The sequence below is a fragment of the Lutra lutra genome, chromosome 9 (genome assembly GCF_902655055.1).
Source record: "Lutra lutra chromosome 9, mLutLut1.2, whole genome shotgun sequence".
NCBI lineage: Eukaryota > Metazoa > Chordata > Mammalia > Carnivora > Mustelidae > Lutra > Lutra lutra.
The window spans coordinates 121,108,835-121,128,840 of NC_062286.1; the positions used below are offsets into that span (position 1 = coordinate 121,108,835).

The window sequence follows — 20,006 nt, forward strand, 5'->3', positions numbered from 1 at the left end:
GGGTCGTGAGTTTGAGTCCCACAATGGATATAGAGATTACTTAAATGCATCTTTTTAAAAAAAAGGGAAAAAAGATGAAGGAGTTCCGTCTATAGGGTGTTAGCATGTCATTAAGGAAGTAGTTTCACCCGTTACACTTATATTTTCTTATTAGCCCTTTGGGGGTCTTTTTATCATGCAAGTGTATGTGTATGTTTTATTTCTATATAATCGGGGATTGGGCACGAAGAAATTACATAACTTCTTTTGTGTGGTTTTATATACACTATAGCTGTGGATTCAAACTCTCAAACTTTGCAACCAATAACATTGGAATTGAGAAGGCGGAAAATATCGAAAGGAAGTGAAGTCCCATTAAAACGTCCCCGGCTTGACAAAAATTCATGTGAGTCTCCAGTTTGTGTACGTGTGACTAGAACTTGATGTTGATTGGGTTAGCCTCCTCTGTATTCATGTTGTTTCCTATTCCCAAAAATAGGCTCTAGTGCTGTTTTTGGTCCTAGGAGCTAATGTGGATGGTTTGGGTTGGATAAGAAAGAGTTTTGCTTGAAGAAAAATAAATCCCAAAGCAGAAACTATATTAACGTTGGATTCAGTGGTTTCTTCTTCATGCCCATAAACGACATTTCCATTGGAAATTTAACGGCTTAGGAAGGGATGGTTTTCATATGTTGAGTAAAACTTGAAAAATGCTATTTATTGATTAAAAAAAAATACTTTGGCTCCAAAAATGATTTGTGATTTTTCTAAGGGTTTATAAACCTGACTGACTTTGAAGATTAGTACATAAGCTTGTAAGTTGGGAAGCCCCAAAATAGAATTTAGCTGTCAAGATTGGGGCATGACCTAAAACAGATTTTTCAGACCGTGAATAAGGATGATTCTCTCGGGCAGAGAGATTCCCTTTACTTAAAACTACAAATTATGAAAGGATATTTCCTTTTATCACTGGTCTAGTATTCTAGAAGTTTCTGTAAACCCCTTATAGAGGTAACCAGCCCAGAAATCTGTATTAGCAGAGTTATTTCTTCTTATTGGGTTCTTTACCATAACTCTCTTAATGGTTTATAGCCCAGGAAAAGTCAAAAACCTATTCGGAAAACACTGACAAGGACTTATCAAGGAGACGGTCCTCCAGGCTGTCCACTAATGGGACACACGAGATCCTAGATCCTGACTTGGTTGTGTCAGATTTGGTTGATACAGTTAACATTGATCCTTTGCAAAATACATCATCCAGTAACAAGGAATCTGAGGAAGGTGAGTCAGAGTCTGTTCTAGAATGGTCTTGCCAGCTTGCCTCTCTAATGAGACCCAATCTAAATCATATACAACCTCCACAAGTTTTAGATTGTGTTGAAATTAAATTTTTGAATGGGTTGCAGTGTTTCTTATACTCTTTTTCACTGGCAATTCAGTAGACAAACTTTCTGAACACGTTTGTGATTGTTTTTACTTGACTATGTCTGAATGTTGGGTTGGAGGTACAGTGCTTAAAGAGTCCTGTCCCTCTCTCTGTTTCTGGTGCCATCTTACTCCAGTGCTTCTGCTTTTTTGTCAACACTTCCAGAAAATCCTCTATTTACTTTGGTCTTTTTTTGGCCTTTTTCTTTGAGATGCTCATAGCCCTGACTGTATGTGCTGGAACCTTTGAATGTATTCTTGTATGCTGTGCGGTGGGTTTCCTCTAAAAAGTCCCTGTATATCTTAGTCTGCTATGGGACTTTTGGTTGATTACATATCTGTATATATTCCCTGGGCTCTCTTTTTTTTCTTCTAGGTCAGTTAAAATCTCCTTTGGAAGCTGACCAGGTCTCATCTGCACTGACTTGCCACTCCTTTGGTGATGGATTGGGGGCTGCAGGCTTGGAATTGAGCTGCAAGTCAATGGGAGAAAACAGTATGAAGACGGAACCGGCTTCTCCTCTTGCTGAGTTACAAGAGATTTCTACTGTGGCAGGTTCCTATTAGTGTTAACTTAATTGTTTTCTATATATACTTTTGCTTCTGCTTTGACGGTGAATTAAAAAAATATACTTTTCTATGATGTTTTTTCACCTTATTAATATTTCCTTATCATTTTAATGCTATATCCTTTTCATTTCTGATATTGCTAATTTGTGTTTCCTTTCTCTTGATTAGTATAGTTTAGGGATTTATTAATTTTGTTGATGGTTTCAAAGAACCAGTGTTTTACCTTAATTTTCCCTGTTCGTCTTTTTAAAATGCCATTGATTTCTGTTTTTTTTTAAATCTTTTTTTTTTTTTTTAATTTCTGTTCTAATCTTATTTTCTTCCTTTACATTTTTCTAGAAACTTAGGTCATTTAAAAAAACACAAAAAAACAAAAACTTAGGTCATTAGTTTTGGATCATCTTTTCTAGTATTAGCATTTAAGGTTACAAATTTACCACTTAAGCCCTGCTTTTACAAATTCTGATATGTTGTATTTTCAGTTTCATTCAATTCAAGATATATTGTTATTTATTTGTTGATGATGGGTTAACTTTGGAGTGTTTTGTTTCATTTCCAAGTATTGGGGTTTTTAGAGATACTCTGTTGTTACTGATTTGCAATGTAATTCTACACTCTATAAGATTTTAGTCTTTTAAAATTTGTTGGGACTGATTTTATGGCCCAGCATGTGATCTGTTTTGGTAAATGCTCCATATACACTTGGGAAAAAAAAGTGTGTTCTGCCATCATATAGCTGTTCTATGTGTCATTTAGATCAAAGTGAATGATGGTGTTTTCTAGACATTTATTATTTTTATTAACTACTACTACTACCATCATCATCATCATCATCATAATCATCTAATTCTATCAATTTCTAAAAGAAGGATGTTGATAATCTCTAACCATGATTGTGGATTTGTCTGTTTCTCCAATGAATTCTGTCAGTTTTGCTTTATGTATTTTGAAGTTTTGTTATTAGGGGCATACACATTTATAATTGTTATGTCCTCTTGGTGAATTACCCATTTGTAATGTGAAATATCATGCTATTTTTGGTAATAGACTTTGACTTGAAGTCTGTTTTATCTGATGCTAGTACAAATACTTTTGCTTTCTGTATGCAGGGTGTATCTATTGCTGTCACTTTTCTTTCAACATAACTATGTCTTCAAATTCAAAATTTGTCTTTTATAGATAGCATGTACCTAGTTGGGTTTTGGTTTTAACTGCAATGTGTAGTTTGTTTACATTAAATGTATTTATTGATACAGTTGCTTTTAGATCTACCACTTTGCTTTTTGTTTCCCGTTTATCCTGTGTTTTGTTCTTTTCCACCTTTCCTATTTTTTTAGGTTAATTGAATTTTTTTTTTCAAATTTCATTTTAATTTAGCTATTAGCTATACTTCTTAGCATTTATTTTAGAGGTTACTTAGGGATTATGATGTATATATCCTTAACTTCTCACAGTTTACTTTTATTTTTTATTTTATTTTTTTAAGATTTTTATTATTTTTTTAAATTTATTTGACAGACAGAGATCACAAGTAGGCAGAGAGGCAGGCAGAGAGAGAGAGGGAAGCAGGCTCCCTGCCGAGCAGAGAGCCCGATGCAGGACTCGATTCCAGGACCCTGGGATCATTACCTGAGCTGAAGGCAGAGGCTTAACCCACTGAGCCACCCAGGCGCCCCTCACAGTTTACTTTAATATTGAACCACTCTATATAAAATGTGTAGTCTATTAATCCTTCCCCCTTTTATGCTCTACCTGTCTCATGATACATCTATATATCCTATAAAATTCACAATACAGTATTACAGTTTTTGCTCTTAATAACTAGGTATTATAAAGATGAGGAGGACAAACGGGGCTTATTTATGTACATATTTATAATTTCTACTTCTTCATATCTTCCTATTTCTTTTTAGCCAAAAAATTTTCCTGTAGTTTTTCTTGTAGTGTAGGTTTCCTGGTGACAAATTCTCTTGGTTTTTATTTATCTGAATGACTTTATTTAACTTTCAAACTTGCTATAGAATGTTGAGTTTACAGTTTTTTTGTTTTGTTTTGCTTTTCTTTTTAGGTACTGTAAACGTGTTTCACGGTCTTCTGGCCTCTGTTTCTGAAGGGAAGTTAGTGATTATTCATATTGTTGTTTCCCTATATATAATGTGTTTTCCTTTTGGTGCTTTTGAGATTTTTCTCTTTATCATTGCTCTTTAGCACTGTGCTAAAATAAGTAGTATCACTGATACAAGATCAGAAAGTGGCTGCCTGAAGACTATCCTAACTTATGAGACATGACATTTAAGCTGAATCTTTTTTTTTTTAAATTTAAATTTATTAAGTCAACATATAGTACATCATTAGTTTCAGATGTAGCGTTCAGTAGTTTTTATGCTGAATCTTTTTTTTTTTTTTTTTTTTTATTTGACAGACAGAGATCACAGTAGGCGGAGAGGCAGGCAGAGATAGAGAGAGGAGGAAGCAGGCTCCCTGCTGAGCAGAGAGCCCGATGCGGGGCTCGATCCCAGGGCCCTGAGATCATGACCTGAGCCGAAGGCAGAGGCTTTAACCCACTGAGCCACCCAGGCGCCCCTTTTATGCTGAATCTTGATGGATGAATAGGACTGTACCATGAGTTATAGATGGGGTCTGGGTATTCCAAGGGAACAACATAAGCAAAAGTGTGGCACATTTCCTATTATGTTATTTCATTGGAGAGAAGGTAGTCAATTGAATATTTGATGATTCCGTATTTTGACACTAATACTTGTGACTTTATTTAATTTTAGCATCACAAAATTTGTACATTTATATCCTCATTTGTGTTGTACTAAATCTAAGTCTAATTTATATATTTAACAATAAATAAAAGATTTGAAAGTCTTTACTTTTCTTCTAGAAGGTCAGATTCCAAATATTAGGAGTGGTTTAAATTATAAATAGAAAATTTTACTTTGTTAAGAGGTGAATGATCTTTAAATATTTTTTTTTGAAGATTTTATTTATTTATTTAACAGAGAGATATAAAGCAAGAGAAGGAACCACAAACAGGGGAAGTGGGAGAGGGAGATGCAGGCTTCCCAGTGACCAGGGAGCCCAATGTGGGGCTCAGTTCTAGGAACCTGGGATCATGACCTGAGCCAAAGGCAGACGCTTACCCAACTGAGCCACCCAGGTGCCCCTTATTTTATTTTATTTTTTATGTAGGCTACATGCCCAGTATGGAGCCCAATGTGGGGCTTTGACTCATGACCCTGAGATCAAGAGTCAGACACTTAACTGACTGACTAGTCGGGTTCCTCCCTTATTTCTTTTTCTTAAGTAGGTATCACATTCAGTGTGGAGCCCAGTGCCGGGCTTGAACTCATGACATTGAGATCAAGAGTTGGATGCTTAACAACTGAGCCACCTAGATGCCTGTTTGGTGGGAGGGGGGGTCTTGACCACATACCATGTGGTTAACATAAACAGTGTAGCAAAGCAGTTTTTTGTTTTAAGATTTTATTTATTTATTTGATGGAGATCACAAGTAGGCAGAGAGGCAGGCAGAGAGAGGGGGGGAGGCAGGCTCCCTGCTGAGCAGAGAGCCCGATGCAGGGCTCCATCCCAAGACCCTGGGATCATGACCTGAGGCGAAGGCAGATGCTTAACGACTGAGCCACCCAGGCACCCCTCTTTTTGTCTGTAAATATTTTCCCTTTCCTTGCTGAGCCTTCTGTTAGGGGCAGCACTCCTCCCCTCCCAATCTCCTTCTCTGTCATGTAGGAGAAATGGAGTTGATGTTCAGATGAGGTGGAAATTTAGTCGTGGAACTTGGTTGTCTGTTTTGGTGTGGAGAGTTCTAGATGACAGCCATGTTCCTTATAATTCAGAAGACCAGGCTCTTAAATTATATTGTCTTGAGCACCCCCATGTTAAGTGAGACATCACTTGAAATTGGTAATGAACTGTTCCTACATCACCGGGAAATATGCTGTGCAGGTAAGAGAAGTGAGGAGACTAGGCCAGAGGCTATATCCAGTGCCTGATACTTATTTATTTATTTATTTACTTTTTAAAGATTTATTCATGTATTTGACACAGAGAGTGAGCGCAGGAGAGCGTGCACAAGCAGGGGGAGCAGCAGAGAGAGGGAAAAGTAGGCTCCCCGCAGTGCAGGGAGCCTGATAGGGGCTTGATCCCAGGACGCTGGTATCCTACCCAGGTGCCCCCTCCACTGCTTGTTTTAAAGTTTACATATTTTGTGGGGTTTTAAGTTCTTTCCAAAACACGCACACATACAATTTCTGTCTTGTCAGTTATTTGAGCTGTGTCTTTGGTTTGTGGAGAGGATGGAAATAAGGTAAAATGAGGGTACGACAGATGAGCTTTGGGAAAGGATGATAAGATTTCATGTCTTCTTTTGCTTCTTCAGGTTACACAGAGGATTTTCTGGGGAATAATTTTGAAACCACCGCAGTTAAGTGAAGCACTTGCCCATTTTTCTGAGAGGTTATAGCAGTGGTAGAGGTCAGATTACCTTGAGTTTGAACTAGGAAGAATAAATGCTCTGGGCTATGTGCTTTGATGACTTAGAAGCCAGAGGAGAATACTGTTGAAATTCTGCTACTTGGGTAGGCCATTTGTTTTTCTTGTAATAAAATTATTACTGCAGATGTCCTTAGAAGTTCAGAGATCTCAGATTATTCTCTAAATCTGGGCCCAACCTATTTGGTCGTTCAGAGGTTACCAGAGCTTTTTGAAAATGGGCTGTAGTCCGTTCATTTGTTTTTGTCAACAAATATATAGTGCCATCTAAGTGTCAGACTATTCTCTCTCATTTGTGAATGTTCTACATGAACCACAGAAAAAATACGAGAGAAGACCAATAGAGGCACAGCCTTATTCAGCCTTTTTTTTTTTAAAACTATGTACCTGTTAGAAATGGGACACTTTGCTGTGTGGTTTAGGTCAGTGATTCTAACCCATAGAGTCTTGATATGTTGTCAGTTATAAAATGAATAGGAAGTTATCTGTCACTAAAATACGGAATGTTTACAAATGATTTACTTGTAGGTTAATCAGGTATGTTTTAGAGTAACGCCTCTGATAGTTTTTGCAAATGATTTATTTTAAGAATGAATCAGGTCCATTTTAGTGTAATGCCTACAGTAGTTTAGCCTTCATGTACTTGTGTTCTCTGTTTTCTTGAGTAGAGGAATCATAGAATTATATCCATTATAGTTTGGGAAGTTGTAAGTGTCTATGGTTTGCCATCAGACGTGTACTGGTGGAGAATTGCTTGAGAATTCGTTGTTCTAGGGTTGGAGAAATGAATAAGACATCTGGTCAATGCTTTACATCTTTCTGTTTAGGGGAATTGATAAGACTGCAGTTGTCTCTAAACAAAAGTAATAAATACTTTAAACTATGGGAGAGAATACTGACAGTAATAATGTGTGCTTGCCACATGAAAGTTGAACTCAGGATTCAACATGTTGAGCCCTTACTATACGCACAGGAGCTCTCTTAACTGTTGAGTATATCATGATACATGGGGCACTCTTGCTTTTAGTGTTCAGTAAGCGGTGTTTGGATCTGACTCTGGAAGAGAGGTGATATTTAGGTTGGTTGTTTGGGGGCAGAGGTGGAAGAAGGTGGTACTTTCACAGGGCCTTGAAGGATGAGTAGCAATTAGGCATTTGGAGATGGAAGCGGAGCAGCGTCAACAGTGTCATAGTCGCAGACTCTTTTCTGAGACTGTTAGGTGTGCTTTCTCACTTAATTGCAGGCTTTCTGAACTTGGTTAAGGCTGAGCAGATAAGTTGCTGCAGACTGAGGTCAGTTGCTTTGGAGAGTTGATGGGGCTACTGACAGTGCTTCTTCATTCTCAGATAGCAGGGATAGTCCTGAAGGGTTCGCCTAGATCTCTCTGTTGGTAAGGTTGCTTTCCTCCTACTTAGCTGTTATTCTTTGGCCTTAAGGTATTTTAAAGTATTTTTTCTGAGTTGTTTGAAAATAAATTGCAGACTTCTACTCCTAAATACTTTGGTATGTATTTCTTACATTTTATTACCATAATATAATTATCAAAATCAGGACCTTATTCAGACTTCAAGGATTTTGTTGGTACCTATTACCTTATTTATGGAAGTGATCTTGTCTTCATTCAGTATACTCTTTATGGTAACTTGCTTTTTTATGTTGATAAATTTGAAAAGAAATCCAGAAAGATGCAAGAATAATAAAACCAACATTCATGTCTCCCACTGCCCAGAACTGTTGGTATTTGTTCATGCATGCCACAGGTCCTTACACTGGCCTGAAGTGGCCCTGCTTCTTTGGGCCACCTGTTACCTCACTCTCTCCTTGCTGCCGACTCTACTCTGGCTACATGGCCTCCTTGCTACCCTGCAGACACAGCAGGTATGCTCTTACCTGTCAGCTTGCGTTTGGCACACTTTTTTATTGAATACCTTTTATACCTGACCAGAGCAAATAGATCCATTGGAAGACTTGTTTCTTTCTTTCTTTCTTTCTTTCTTTTTTTTTTTTAAGATTTTATTTATTTATTTGACAGAGAGAGATCACAAGTAGGCAGAGAGGCAGACAGAGGGGGAAGTAGCTTCCCGCTGAGCAGAGAGCCGGATGTGGGGCTCGATCCCAAGACCCCGGGATCACAACCTGAGCCGAAGGCAGAGGCTTAACCCACTGAGCCACCCAGGCGCCCCAGAAGACTTGTTTCTTAAGTAGTGGGTAATATTTAATTAATTAGGTCATTCTTTCAATTACTTCAAATAACTCAGGTCAATTACTTGAACATTTCTTATGTACCAAAACTTTTGAGGGGAAGAAAGGAAAGCTGGAAAAGGTTTGGAAAACACAGAAAGTTGCATAACTGATCCCTTTGACCTCAGGGAATGGATTAGTTATAAGAATGGATTGTCTTGGACACTTCCAGTTGATAAATGGGGGAATTGCATTATTGATTGATAGCCCAGCTTAACTGTTTCTAGATTTGCCATAATGTCAACAACTCTTTTCAAAACAAAATTTCAAGTAACTCCTTGTTTTTTGATGCAGTGATTCTTTTTTCTAAGACTACTGTTGGATATGGGGATTAAAAAAAACATGTATGATCAAATAAAGAATCTGTTTTGAAAGTTAATGTGAAAAAGTATTTTAGTATGTTTTTTAAGATGTTTAAAGTTATATTACTTAAGTTACTCATTAATTTTTTTCGTGGAAAAACATAACATGGCAGGAACTTAAGGTTGTCCCAGACTGTGTGGACTTAGTATCATTATTTTTGAGCAATAAGGAAACAACAATGAAAGGTTTTTCTTAAAGTTTGATTTTTAAAGTAAAATACAATTTCTTACAATCTGAACACTAAAGTATACTAATTCTTTATAAGTATTCTTTTTTTTTTTAAAGATTTATTTATTTATTTTAGAGACCAAGTGGTTGTGGGAAGGAGCAGAGCGGGAGAGAGAATCCTGAAGCAGACTTCCTGCTGAGTGTGGAGCCCACCAGGGCTTTATCCCAGGACCCTAAGATCATGACCTGAGCCAAAATCAATGGTCAGCCACCTAACCAACTGAGCCATCCAGGCGCCCCAATGAGTATTAGTTCTTGATGAATTTTTATAACTCTGAATTAAGTTAGCTGGGACCTCTATTTAAAAAATTATTTTATGGGGCGCCTGGGTGGCTCAGTGGGTTAAAGCCTCTGCCTTCGGCTCAGGTCATGATCCCAGGGTCCTGGCTTTGAGCCCCGCATAGTGCTTCTTGCTCAGCGGGAAGCCTGCTTCTCCCTCTCCTACTCTCCCTGCTTGTGTTCTCTCTCTCCCTCTCCATCAAATAAATAAATAAATAATCTTTAAAAACAACAACAACAACAAAACACAAAAACACAGTAATAGAATCATATTCTTTCATTATTCAGTGGGTTACAATTTTCATTTATGGTATTTTTCCGCATTGGTTCCTATATCCTTTCTGAAAAATACTTATTTCTAATTTTTCACTCTTCTGTTTTATAGGCAAAGAGCCTAATATTTGGCAAAAAGGACTTAACATAGTCTCACACTTCTTACTGGCTGGTGATATAGGATCTCTGACTTACATCTTCCAACTGAGTGCCTAAAGCCATCTGATGAGATTTTGGGTGCTATATAAATTGAGACATGAACACAGTATGTCTATTGTGTTCTAGGGAAGTTGCACAATATGTGACACAGAATTCCCACAGCTCTTGAGGGCACTTATTAAAGCAGTATGTATACTCTGAGTAAGAGGCTAAGTAGGGTGGCCAGGTTTGAAGAAGAGTGTGTGGTATAAGTGATGTCAGTACTCCAGACACGGTGGTGCCTTTGGAATTCTTTAATTTGAGGGAGGAAGATGTGTTGACCTGGAAACGGAATGATGTTTCTGGTATTTCTTTTGGAACATGGGGTTAGTGGTGAGTACAGGGTGATCTAGAAAGATGGCTGGGAGAGAGATTGTTTTGTTGAGGATTCATTCAGCAGGAATGTATTATGTAAGTAAGCAGGAAGGAGGGCTGTATCATCATCAGAAACATCCAGCAGTGTCCCTGGAGGCCAGGATGCTGTCGCATTAGTCACTATTTAGTGATTGCTGTCCTGAGCTGGTACCAGTCTTGGCATTTCTAACCTGGGATGGAGTCCCAATCTAGGAAATTTGTGTGAAGAAAGCTCTTAACCGGCAGGAGGAGGAGGAGGAGCCTGGGAAGTCAGTGCCATCTAGTCCAGAGCAAAAGAGAGGTGTTATCCATAGCTCTGGCATTTGGAGCAGCTCTGCCATCTTGTGGAATAAATGCTTAATGATTTTTATGAGGACTGAGTACAGAGGTTTGCAAGGAAAGCCTTGGCAGGGTTGTTTTCCTCCCATTTAGCTATTCTGTGGCCTCAAAGAAGTTTTTTTGCATATTTTTTTTTTCTGCACATATTAAAAAAAAATTTTTTTTTAAAAATAAGTAAACTCTACCCCCAATGCAGGACTTAAACTCACAACTCCCAAGATCAAGAATTGCATGGTCTGGTTTTTAAGCCAGCCAGGGACCCCTCTGCATATATTTTTTAATAAGTTTTAAGACTAAAATAGTTTCAGTCTTACAAAAAGTTAGAAAAGTAGTACAAAGAATTCCTATATATCTTCAGCCAGATTCCCCCACTAATTTGCAGTTTGCCATGTTTGCTTTATTATTATTTTTTTAATGATTTTTTTTTTAAAAAGCAGGCTCCATGCTGGGCAAAGCTTCGAACTCAAAACCCTGAGATCAAGACCTGAGCTAAGATTGAGATGGATGCTTAACTGACTGAGCCACCCAAGTGCCAACCCATCACTTTTTTTTTTTTAACATCTTTTCCTTCTCTATTTTTTTCTTTTTTCTTTTTTTTTTTAAGATTTTAGTTATTTATTTGACAGACAGAGATCACAAGTAGGCAGAGAGGCAGACAGAGAGAGAGAAGGGGAAGCAGGCTCCCAGCTCAGCAGAGAGAGCCCGATGTGGGGCTCGATCCCAGGACCCTGAGATCATGACCTGAGCTGAAGGCAGAGGCTTTAACCCACTGAGCCACCCAGGCGCCCCATCCTTTTCTATTTTTAATATTTTATTTATTTGACAGAAAGAGAGAGTGCACAAGCAGGGGGGCTGGAGGCAGAGGGAGAAGCAGGTTCACCTCTTAGCAGGCAGCCTGACTCTGTCCCACAACCCTGGGAACATTACCTGAGCTGAAGGCAGATGCTTAACTGACTGAATCACCCAGGCATCCCTATTCCCTCTTTAAAAAAGTATTATTTCTAAATTATTTGGCATAAGTTGCAGAACTTTACCCATAAACATTTCAGTGCATATTTCCTAAAATCAAGGACATTCTCTTATATTACTACATATGATTACAAAATCAGGACCTTATTCTGATTTCCTCAGTTGTTCTAATAATGTCCTTTATAGCAAAAGTAGGAAAAATATTTTTTCCTGGTCAGGATCCAATCCAGGGTGACACATTGGATTTCATTGTTTGTTTCTTTAGTTTGCTTTCATCTGAAATAATTCTTACGTCTTTCTTGGTCTTTCATGACCTTGACATTTCTGAAGGATGTGATGTCTCTCAGTTTGGTGTTTTCTGATGTATCCTCATGAGTAGATTTATGTTATTAACTTTCAGTAGATGTACCATATAGGCAACATGTTCTTTTTAAGTGCATTCTGTCAAAAGGCACATGATGTCTTTTTGTCCCATTTATCAGTGATGTTAACGATCACTTAGCTAAGGTAGTTATCTGTTCTGTAAAGCTATTATTTTTCCCTTTATAATTAATAAATTTCTTGTGAGAGGATACTTTGAGGCTATGTAAATATTTTGTTTCTCCATGAAACATTCACCTACTATTTTAGCATCTTTTGGTATTTCTTGTCTGAAACAGTTTTTACTCTGATGACTGCCAAATAGTGATTTCTTTCTTTCTTTCTTTTTTTTTTTAAAGATTATTCTGTATTTACTTGACAGACAGAGATCACAAGTACGCAGAGAGGCAGGCAGAGAGTGAGGGGGGAGGCAGGTTCCTCGCTGAGCAGAGGGCCTGATGCGGGGCTCGATCCCAGGACCCTGAGATCATGACCCGAGCTGAAGGCAGAGGCCCAACCCACTGAGCCACTCAGGCGCCCCCAAATAGTGATTTCTTTCTTTTTTTTTTTTTATTAAAGTTTTTTTTTTTTTTTTTAATTTGACAGACAGATCATGAGTAGGCAGAGAGGCAGGCAGAGAGAGAGAGGAGGAGGAGGCAGGCTCCCTGCTGTGAGCAGAGAGCCCGATGTGGGGCTTGATCCCAGGACCCTGAGATCATGACCTGAGCTGAAGGCAGAGGCTTTAACCACTGAGCCACCCAGGTGCCCCCAAATAGTGATTTCTAATTTTAATAATTTCTTTTATATTTTATTAGTTTATATTCTATTATAAGGAAGAGATTTCCCTTCTTTCTTTCTTTATGTGTATCTGCATGGATTAATGGATTCTTGCTTTGTTCTATGCGTTATAATCTGTGTTTGTCATTTTCTTCTTCTTCTTCTTTTTTTTTTTTTTTTTTAAAGATTTTATTTATTTATTTGAGAGAGAGACAGTGAGAGAGAGCATGAGTGAGGAGAAGGTCAGAGGGATAAGCAGACTCCCCATGGAGCTGGGAGCCCAATGCGGGGCTCGATCTCAGGACTCCGGGATCATGACCTGGGCTGAAGGCAGTCGTCCAACCAACTGAGCCACCCAGGCGTCCCTGTCATTTTCTTCTTTTTAAAGGATTATTTGAGAGAGCGAGAGAGAGAGCATGAGCAAGCAGAGGGGCAGAGTGAGAGAGAATATCAAGTAAACACCCTGCTGAGCATGGAGCCCTATGTGGGTCTCTTATCTCATGACCCTGAGATCATGCCCTGAGCCAAAGTCAAGAGTTGGATGCTTAACCAAATGAGCCACAGGGGCGCCTGATGTGTGTATGGTTATTTATTTAAATACCCACGTTGTCCCAGATTTAGCCAGTGAGAACCTTTCAGACTGGTTCCTCTATCTTCTTCATTCTATGAGCTCTTTTTATATATATATATATATATATATATATATATATATATATATATATATATTTTAAGATTTTATTTACTTTCTTAAAGAGATTTATTTATTTAATTTTTAAAAAAGATATTGTTTATTCATTTAAGAGAGAGAGCTGGGGGTGGGCAGAGGGAGAGGTAGAAGCAAACTCCCTGCTGAGTAGGGAGCCCAACACAGGACTTGATCCAAGGACCCCGGGATCATGATCCGAGCTGAAGGCAGCTGCTTAACCAACTGAGCCACCCAGGCACCCCTAAAGATTTTATTTTTAAGTGATCCCTATACCCAATATGGGATTCAAACTCACAACCTTGAGATCAAAAATTACATGTTGGACCAACTGAACCAGCCAGCCCCACCCTACCCTGCCTCTTCTTCTTCTTCTTTTTTTTTTTAAATGTGAGCACTTCTTTATTTTCTGGTTTAACAAGATGTTTCAAGGGGTGCCTGGGTGGCTCAGTCATTAAGTGTCTGCCTTCTGTTCAGGTCATGATACCAGGGTCCTGGGTTTGATCCCTACATCGGGCTCCCTGCTCAGTGGGAGGCTTGCTTTTCCCTCTCCGTCTGCAGCTCCCCCTGCTTGTATTCCCTCTCTTGCTATGTCTCTCTCTGTCAAATAAATAAATAAAATAAAAAAAAAAAACAAACAAGATGTTTCAGCTCATCTTATACTTACTCATCCTTTCAGCAAGGGATTCAGAACCTTGGATTTCCTCAGGCAGTCCTGATGTCTTATAAGTAAAGAACTGTAATTAGAAACCAAGATATGGGTGCTAGGTATGCTTGTTGCTCCTTGGGTATACATAGAAAATATGGAAGTTCCTCTTACTGCCTGCATTTCTAACCCAAGCCCCTCTCCACCATCAACATCTTGATTTTTGTCTTTCTGGTTTATTTTCTATGCATCTAAGAAAAAAAAATACTTTTTAAAAAATAATCTCTGCACCCAATGCGGGGCTTGAACTCATGATCCTAAGATCAGGAGTTGCTCCTCTGACTGAGCCAGTCAGGCATTTCCCTTTTTTTTTTTATTTTTTTATTTTTTTATTTTTAAGATTTTATTTATTTATTTCACAGAGAGAGATCATAAGTAGGCAGAGAGGCAGGCAGAGAGAGAGATAGAGGAGGAAGCAGGTTCTCCGCTGAGCAGAGAGCCTGATGCGGGACTCAATCCCAGGACCCTGAGATCATGACCTGAGCCGAAGGCACAGACTCAACCCACTGAGCCACCCAGGTGCCCCCAGGCATCCCTCTTTCTATGTATTTTTATAATATCTTTTTTTCCCCACCTGTAACCATACATGGGATCATATACTATGGTATGGACTAGGCAACTTCCTGTTTTCACTTAGTCTGTCTTGAGATTATCCATATCAGTAGGTACAGAGTTACTTTATTCTTTTAAATAGCTGATTAGAATTACATAATGTAGACTTGCCATAATTTATTTAACTGTTCCTCTACCTAAAGACATTTTTTTTATTCGATGTATTTGACCAGACTTGCTGTGAACATTTAAATCCATTCATGTTTGCCTTTGATTGCCTTTTGTTGCTTCAGAGCTGATAAAGTTATTTATTCACAGACCTGAAAAATGTTGTACCCATTATAGTATTGGAAGTGCATGTCAGAAAAGTGTTAAACTACTGGGATCACATGGCATCATTGCTGACAAGAATACCAGCTGTATTAGGGGGTGGTGCTGAGGGCCCATACCTCAGACAATGGGAAGTAGCCCTTATCCTCTGGCTGGAGAAGTGGCAAATAACGGGATCCAGGAGCGCATCTGAAGTCCCAAACGATGAGGTGCATCAGGAGATCATTTGTGCCAGGAGTTGACAGGCATGTGGTCCCTGAGAGCCACGGCCATCTGGGCAATGTCCTGCACGTGAAGTGGGCTGAGTTTGGATAGAAGTAAACATCTGGCCAAGCCATGGAAGAATGGCAGGAGAGGGCAAAGCCTGAGCAGAGGTGTGAGCTATGAGAGCATGAAGCAGTTTGGTGGGCCCGTAGTCAGGTAGCTGCTGAGGCCTCATTGTGGGGTAATGGGAGATGAGTTTGGAAAGCAAGGGGGTACTTAGATTGAGAAGTATGGCTTGGAATGCCGGGATATGGTCAATGAGACTAAATATCACAGTCATAATCCTCTGTGAGGTTTGAGGTTCTGGTCTTGGGTATTTAAAGAAAGGGTTAAATAGGGTATATTTCTAAGCCATATTTCAGAAAACATAGTTTAAAAACTTTTTTTTAGTATAAAGTTAATGTATGTTTATCATAAAAGGGAAAGTATAACAACAATACCCAAGTATATAGAAAACGAGAGGGTTCCGATCTTGCTGTTAGCTACTGCTATGTAACAGTATTACACAAACATAGTGGCTTAGAACAGCACATTTGTTTTCTCATAGTTTCTGTGCACAAGGAATCCAGGCTGAACTTACCTGGGTCTGGCAAGACTGCAGTCAAGGAGGGCTGTGTTCTCATCTGAAGACTCTGCCGGGGAAAGATTTGCTTTCCGACCCTCATGGTTGTTGGCAGCATTCAGTTCCTTTCATGCTGTCAGGTTCAGGGCCATGGCTCTTGTTGGTGCTCTAAGATTCTTGTCCCGTGGGCTTTTTCATAGAGTAGCCCCCAGCGTAGCAGCATGTTTCATCAAGCCTTTAGAGGAGAAGATGTGCTAGTAAGGTAGATGTTAAATATTAAGTAATATAATCACAAAAGTTTTTTTCAAGGAAGGTAACATACTGTCGCCTTTGTTCATTCCAATAGAGGCAAGTTATAAGTCCTGCCTATTCTCAGCGGGGAGGGGTTTACACATAGATGTGAATACCAGGAGGTGGGGATTATTAGGAGACATTTTGTACTTTATTTTCCCCCATTCTCCTCCCAAAAGTAAAGAAGACATTCTTAGAGTTATTATTCTATTTTTTTTTTTAATTTAAAGATTTTTATTTATTTATTTGTCAGAGAGAGCTAGAGAGCAAGTGAGCGCATAAGCAGGGGGAGAGGCAGCCAGGGAGAAGCAGGCTTCCTGCTTGGGACTCGATCCCAGGGATCCTGGGATTATGACCTGAGCTGAAGGCAGCTGCTTAACCAACTGAGCCACCCAGGCGTCCCTAGAGTTATTATTCTTAAAAGCAAATTCAAATTCTGTGGGCCATTTTTCTCTGTATATGTCAACATACAGTAGTAATTTGGGGAGAGGCAGAAGCAAACGGTGACTCTTGAGATTTTGAGCCTCAGAGCCCAGGGGAGATTTCTGTGCTTTGCCTTGATTCCTCCAAACAAAAACCTGTTATACCTGAGGAAAAGCACAGAACAGTTAATTTATTTATTTGACACAGAGAGAGAGATCATAAGTAGGCAGAGAGCCAAGCAGAGAGAGAGGAGGATGAAGGCTCCCTGCTGAGCAGAGAGCCTGATGTGGGCCTCAATCCCAGGACCCTTGGAGCCTGACTTGAGCCGAAGGCAGAGGCCTAACCCACTGAGCCACCCAGGCGCCCTGAGCACAGAGCATTTATGTGATAACACCAGTAACAACTTGCAGGAGTAACTTGGTTCCAGTAATTTACTTTCTACCCAAAGGGTAATTTGATTAATCTTAGCTTTTGAACCAGGCTCCCTTGAGGATTTAATTTTCATATTTTCTGCCTTTTGTGTTCTAGTAACTGCTCCCTCGTTGACAGCAGATGGATGATGTCACTTAGCTGGCTGGTGCCATCAGTGACATATGATCCAGATAAACTCCCACTGGGAAGTATTCACCTGTGTGAGACCTGGCCACTATGCAGACTGTTTGTGGCCCAGTGGGCCCTTTGGGCAGCCAGCCGCTCTCCTAGTTCTTGACCATGCTTTTAGCACCATGTCTTTTTTTTTTTTTTTTAGATTTTTTAAATTTTTTGACAGAGAGCGAGAGGGGGATCACAAACAGGTGAGTGGGAGAGGGAGAAGCAGGCTCCCACCAAGCAGGGAGTCCGATGCAGGGTTTGATCCCAGGACCCCAGGATCATGACCTGAGCCGAAGGCAGACGCTTAATGACTAAGCCACCCAGGCACCCCAGCACCATGGTTTTTTCGCCACAGGAACACTGTTCTAGCGAGTAGTATAATATAGAAATATAAAAGCACTGTGTTCTTTCTGTTGTAAAGATAATTTGACTGTTATACCTTTTTAGAAAGCATGGAAGAGTAGAAAACAGTTGTTTTTCTTTTTACTTGAAGTCTCATAACCGAAGGATTGCCATTATTTTTACTACTGTATTGTATATATGCTACGTAATTTTTTTTTTTTTTTAAGATTTTTATTTATTTATTTGACAGAGAGAGAACACAAGTAGGCAGAGAGGCAGGCAGAGAGAGAGGGGAAGGGAAGCAGGCTCCCCGCTGAGCAGAGAGCCCGACGCGGGGCTCGATCCCAGGACCCCGGGATCATGACCTGAGCTGAAGGCAGAGGCTTAACCCACTGAGCCACCCAGGCACCCCGCTACGTAATTTTTTTAAAAAGATTTTATTTATTTATTTGACAGAGAGAGATCACAAATAGGCAGAGAGGCAGGCAGAGAGAGAGGCGGAAGCAGGCTCCCCGCCCAGCAGAGAGCCCAGGACCCCGAGACCATGACCTGAGCCAAAGGCAGAGGCCTTAACCCACTGAACCACCCAGGAGCCCCAAAATACCACTTTTTTATTTCTCCTAAAATTAGTTGGGTTAAAACTAGTACAAGGTTTTTGCAAAGTCTTCTTTTTTTTTTTTTTTTATTATTAGATTTTATTTATTTATTTGACAGAGAGAGATCACAAGTAGACGGAGAGGCAGGCAGAGAGAGAGAGAGAGGGAAGCAGGCCTCTCGCCGAGCAGAGAGCCCGATGTGGGACTCGATCCCAGGACCCCGAGATCATGACCTGAGCCAAAGGCAGTGGCTTAACCCACTGAGCCACCCAGGCGCCCTGCAAAGTCTTCTTGAAAAAGGAAGCAATTACTTAAGTCTTGGGATGTTTATAGTTTTTGCTGTTATTTCATTCTAATTTAATATGTCCCAAATAGTTTATCATCGTTAAAATGTTAGCTTAAATATTATTTTATTACTATATAACACTTTTATCGACAGTTTGGTGGATCCAAAATTATAGTTAATTGTGTAATACAACCGATTTTGACAAAGGTTATTTTCCATAACTGATTTATACCCTATTGTCTGCTTTTTTCAACCTGGTGCTTATGTTGTTTTTCCTGACAGTACAAGGCAGATTATTGACAGGCTTAATTGGAATGGTTTGTATATCAACAGTTTATACTCACTGAGTTCAGTTTATGAGGGAATCTGACTTATCAAACTTCTGTGGTCAAATATTCATAGTTCTCAAATCATTCTTCTTTAAATAGTTATTCCTTTGGGCAAAACCAGTGACTCATTTTGTTTCATTGATGTTGCCATTTTGAAAAGAGCTCTTGATTTGGTCAGGGGCTTTGTGATAGTGACACCTGGCAGTGTCTTCTCTTCTGGGGAGTTTCTCTGTTTACTTGAGCTGCTGTGATACTATTCCCGTGTCTTAGAGGCAGGTGGCCCACCTAAGTGCCATGCTTGTTTGCTTTTGGGGGTCCAGCTGTTTTTACCTTCTGCTTAGCTGTGAGGAACCAAGGGTTTTATTTCTGGGGAGGAAGAGTTTTTACGCTGCCACACTGAACTTACTTCCTTTTGAGAACTGGATTGATAGACTATCTGTGTTCATCCATTCAAGCTGCTGTAGCAGAATACAGGTGGCTTGTAAACAATAATGTTTATATCTCACAGTTGTGGAGCCTGGGAAGTCCACGATCAAGGCACCAGCAGATTCATTGTCTAGTAAGAGCCTGCTTCCTAGTTAGTAAGCAGCAGTCTTCTTACAATGAGGTCATGTGGCAGAAGGGGCAAGGGAACTCTCTGGGGTCTCTTTTATAAGGTTACTAGTCCCATTCATGTGGGCTCTGTTGTCATGGCCTAATCAGCTCCCAAAGACCCCACCTCCAAAAACCATCATATCGGGGATTAGGTTTTTACATATTAATTTTGGGGATCTATAGCACTGTCAGACCAAGTGCATCTTTATTTCAGTAGATAGTTCGAGCACATCTTTCTTGAAATCTCAGTCTGAATCAGTAGGAGATAGATGCATAAGTGTATTGGGAATCTGCATAGATGAAATTGAATTGGCTCAGGCAGTTCTACCTGAGAGAGTGTAGATTCATTGCTTGGTGTGAGCCTCAAGGCTCTCCTCAGCTCTGTCCCACTGGATCTTTATCAACAACTTAGATAAAGATCTGAATATGTAGAATTACAGAATCAAGAGTTAAAAACTTGCACTAAAATAATCTCATGGAGTTTGTTAGGGATAAATATGTAACTTCCAGTATGTAGTTTGACAAAACTGTTTGGGGAAAATGGAAATGTACTTTAATTCACAT

General features: G+C 39.6%; 1 protein-coding gene across 2 annotated transcripts in view; it reads left to right on the forward strand.

Annotated features, from left to right (window-relative positions):
- The window catches only part of PHF20 (PHD finger protein 20), a 141,224-nt gene that overhangs the window by 79,095 nt on the left and 42,123 nt on the right, over window positions 1-20,006 (forward strand). For both annotated transcript variants that reach the window (XM_047744269.1, XM_047744270.1), the window contains 3 exons: window positions 272-385; window positions 1,072-1,260; window positions 1,781-1,960. In XM_047744269.1, the coding sequence (XP_047600225.1) occupies window positions 272-385; window positions 1,072-1,260; window positions 1,781-1,960 (483 nt within the window). The remainder of the gene's footprint in view (window positions 1-271; window positions 386-1,071; window positions 1,261-1,780; window positions 1,961-20,006) is intronic.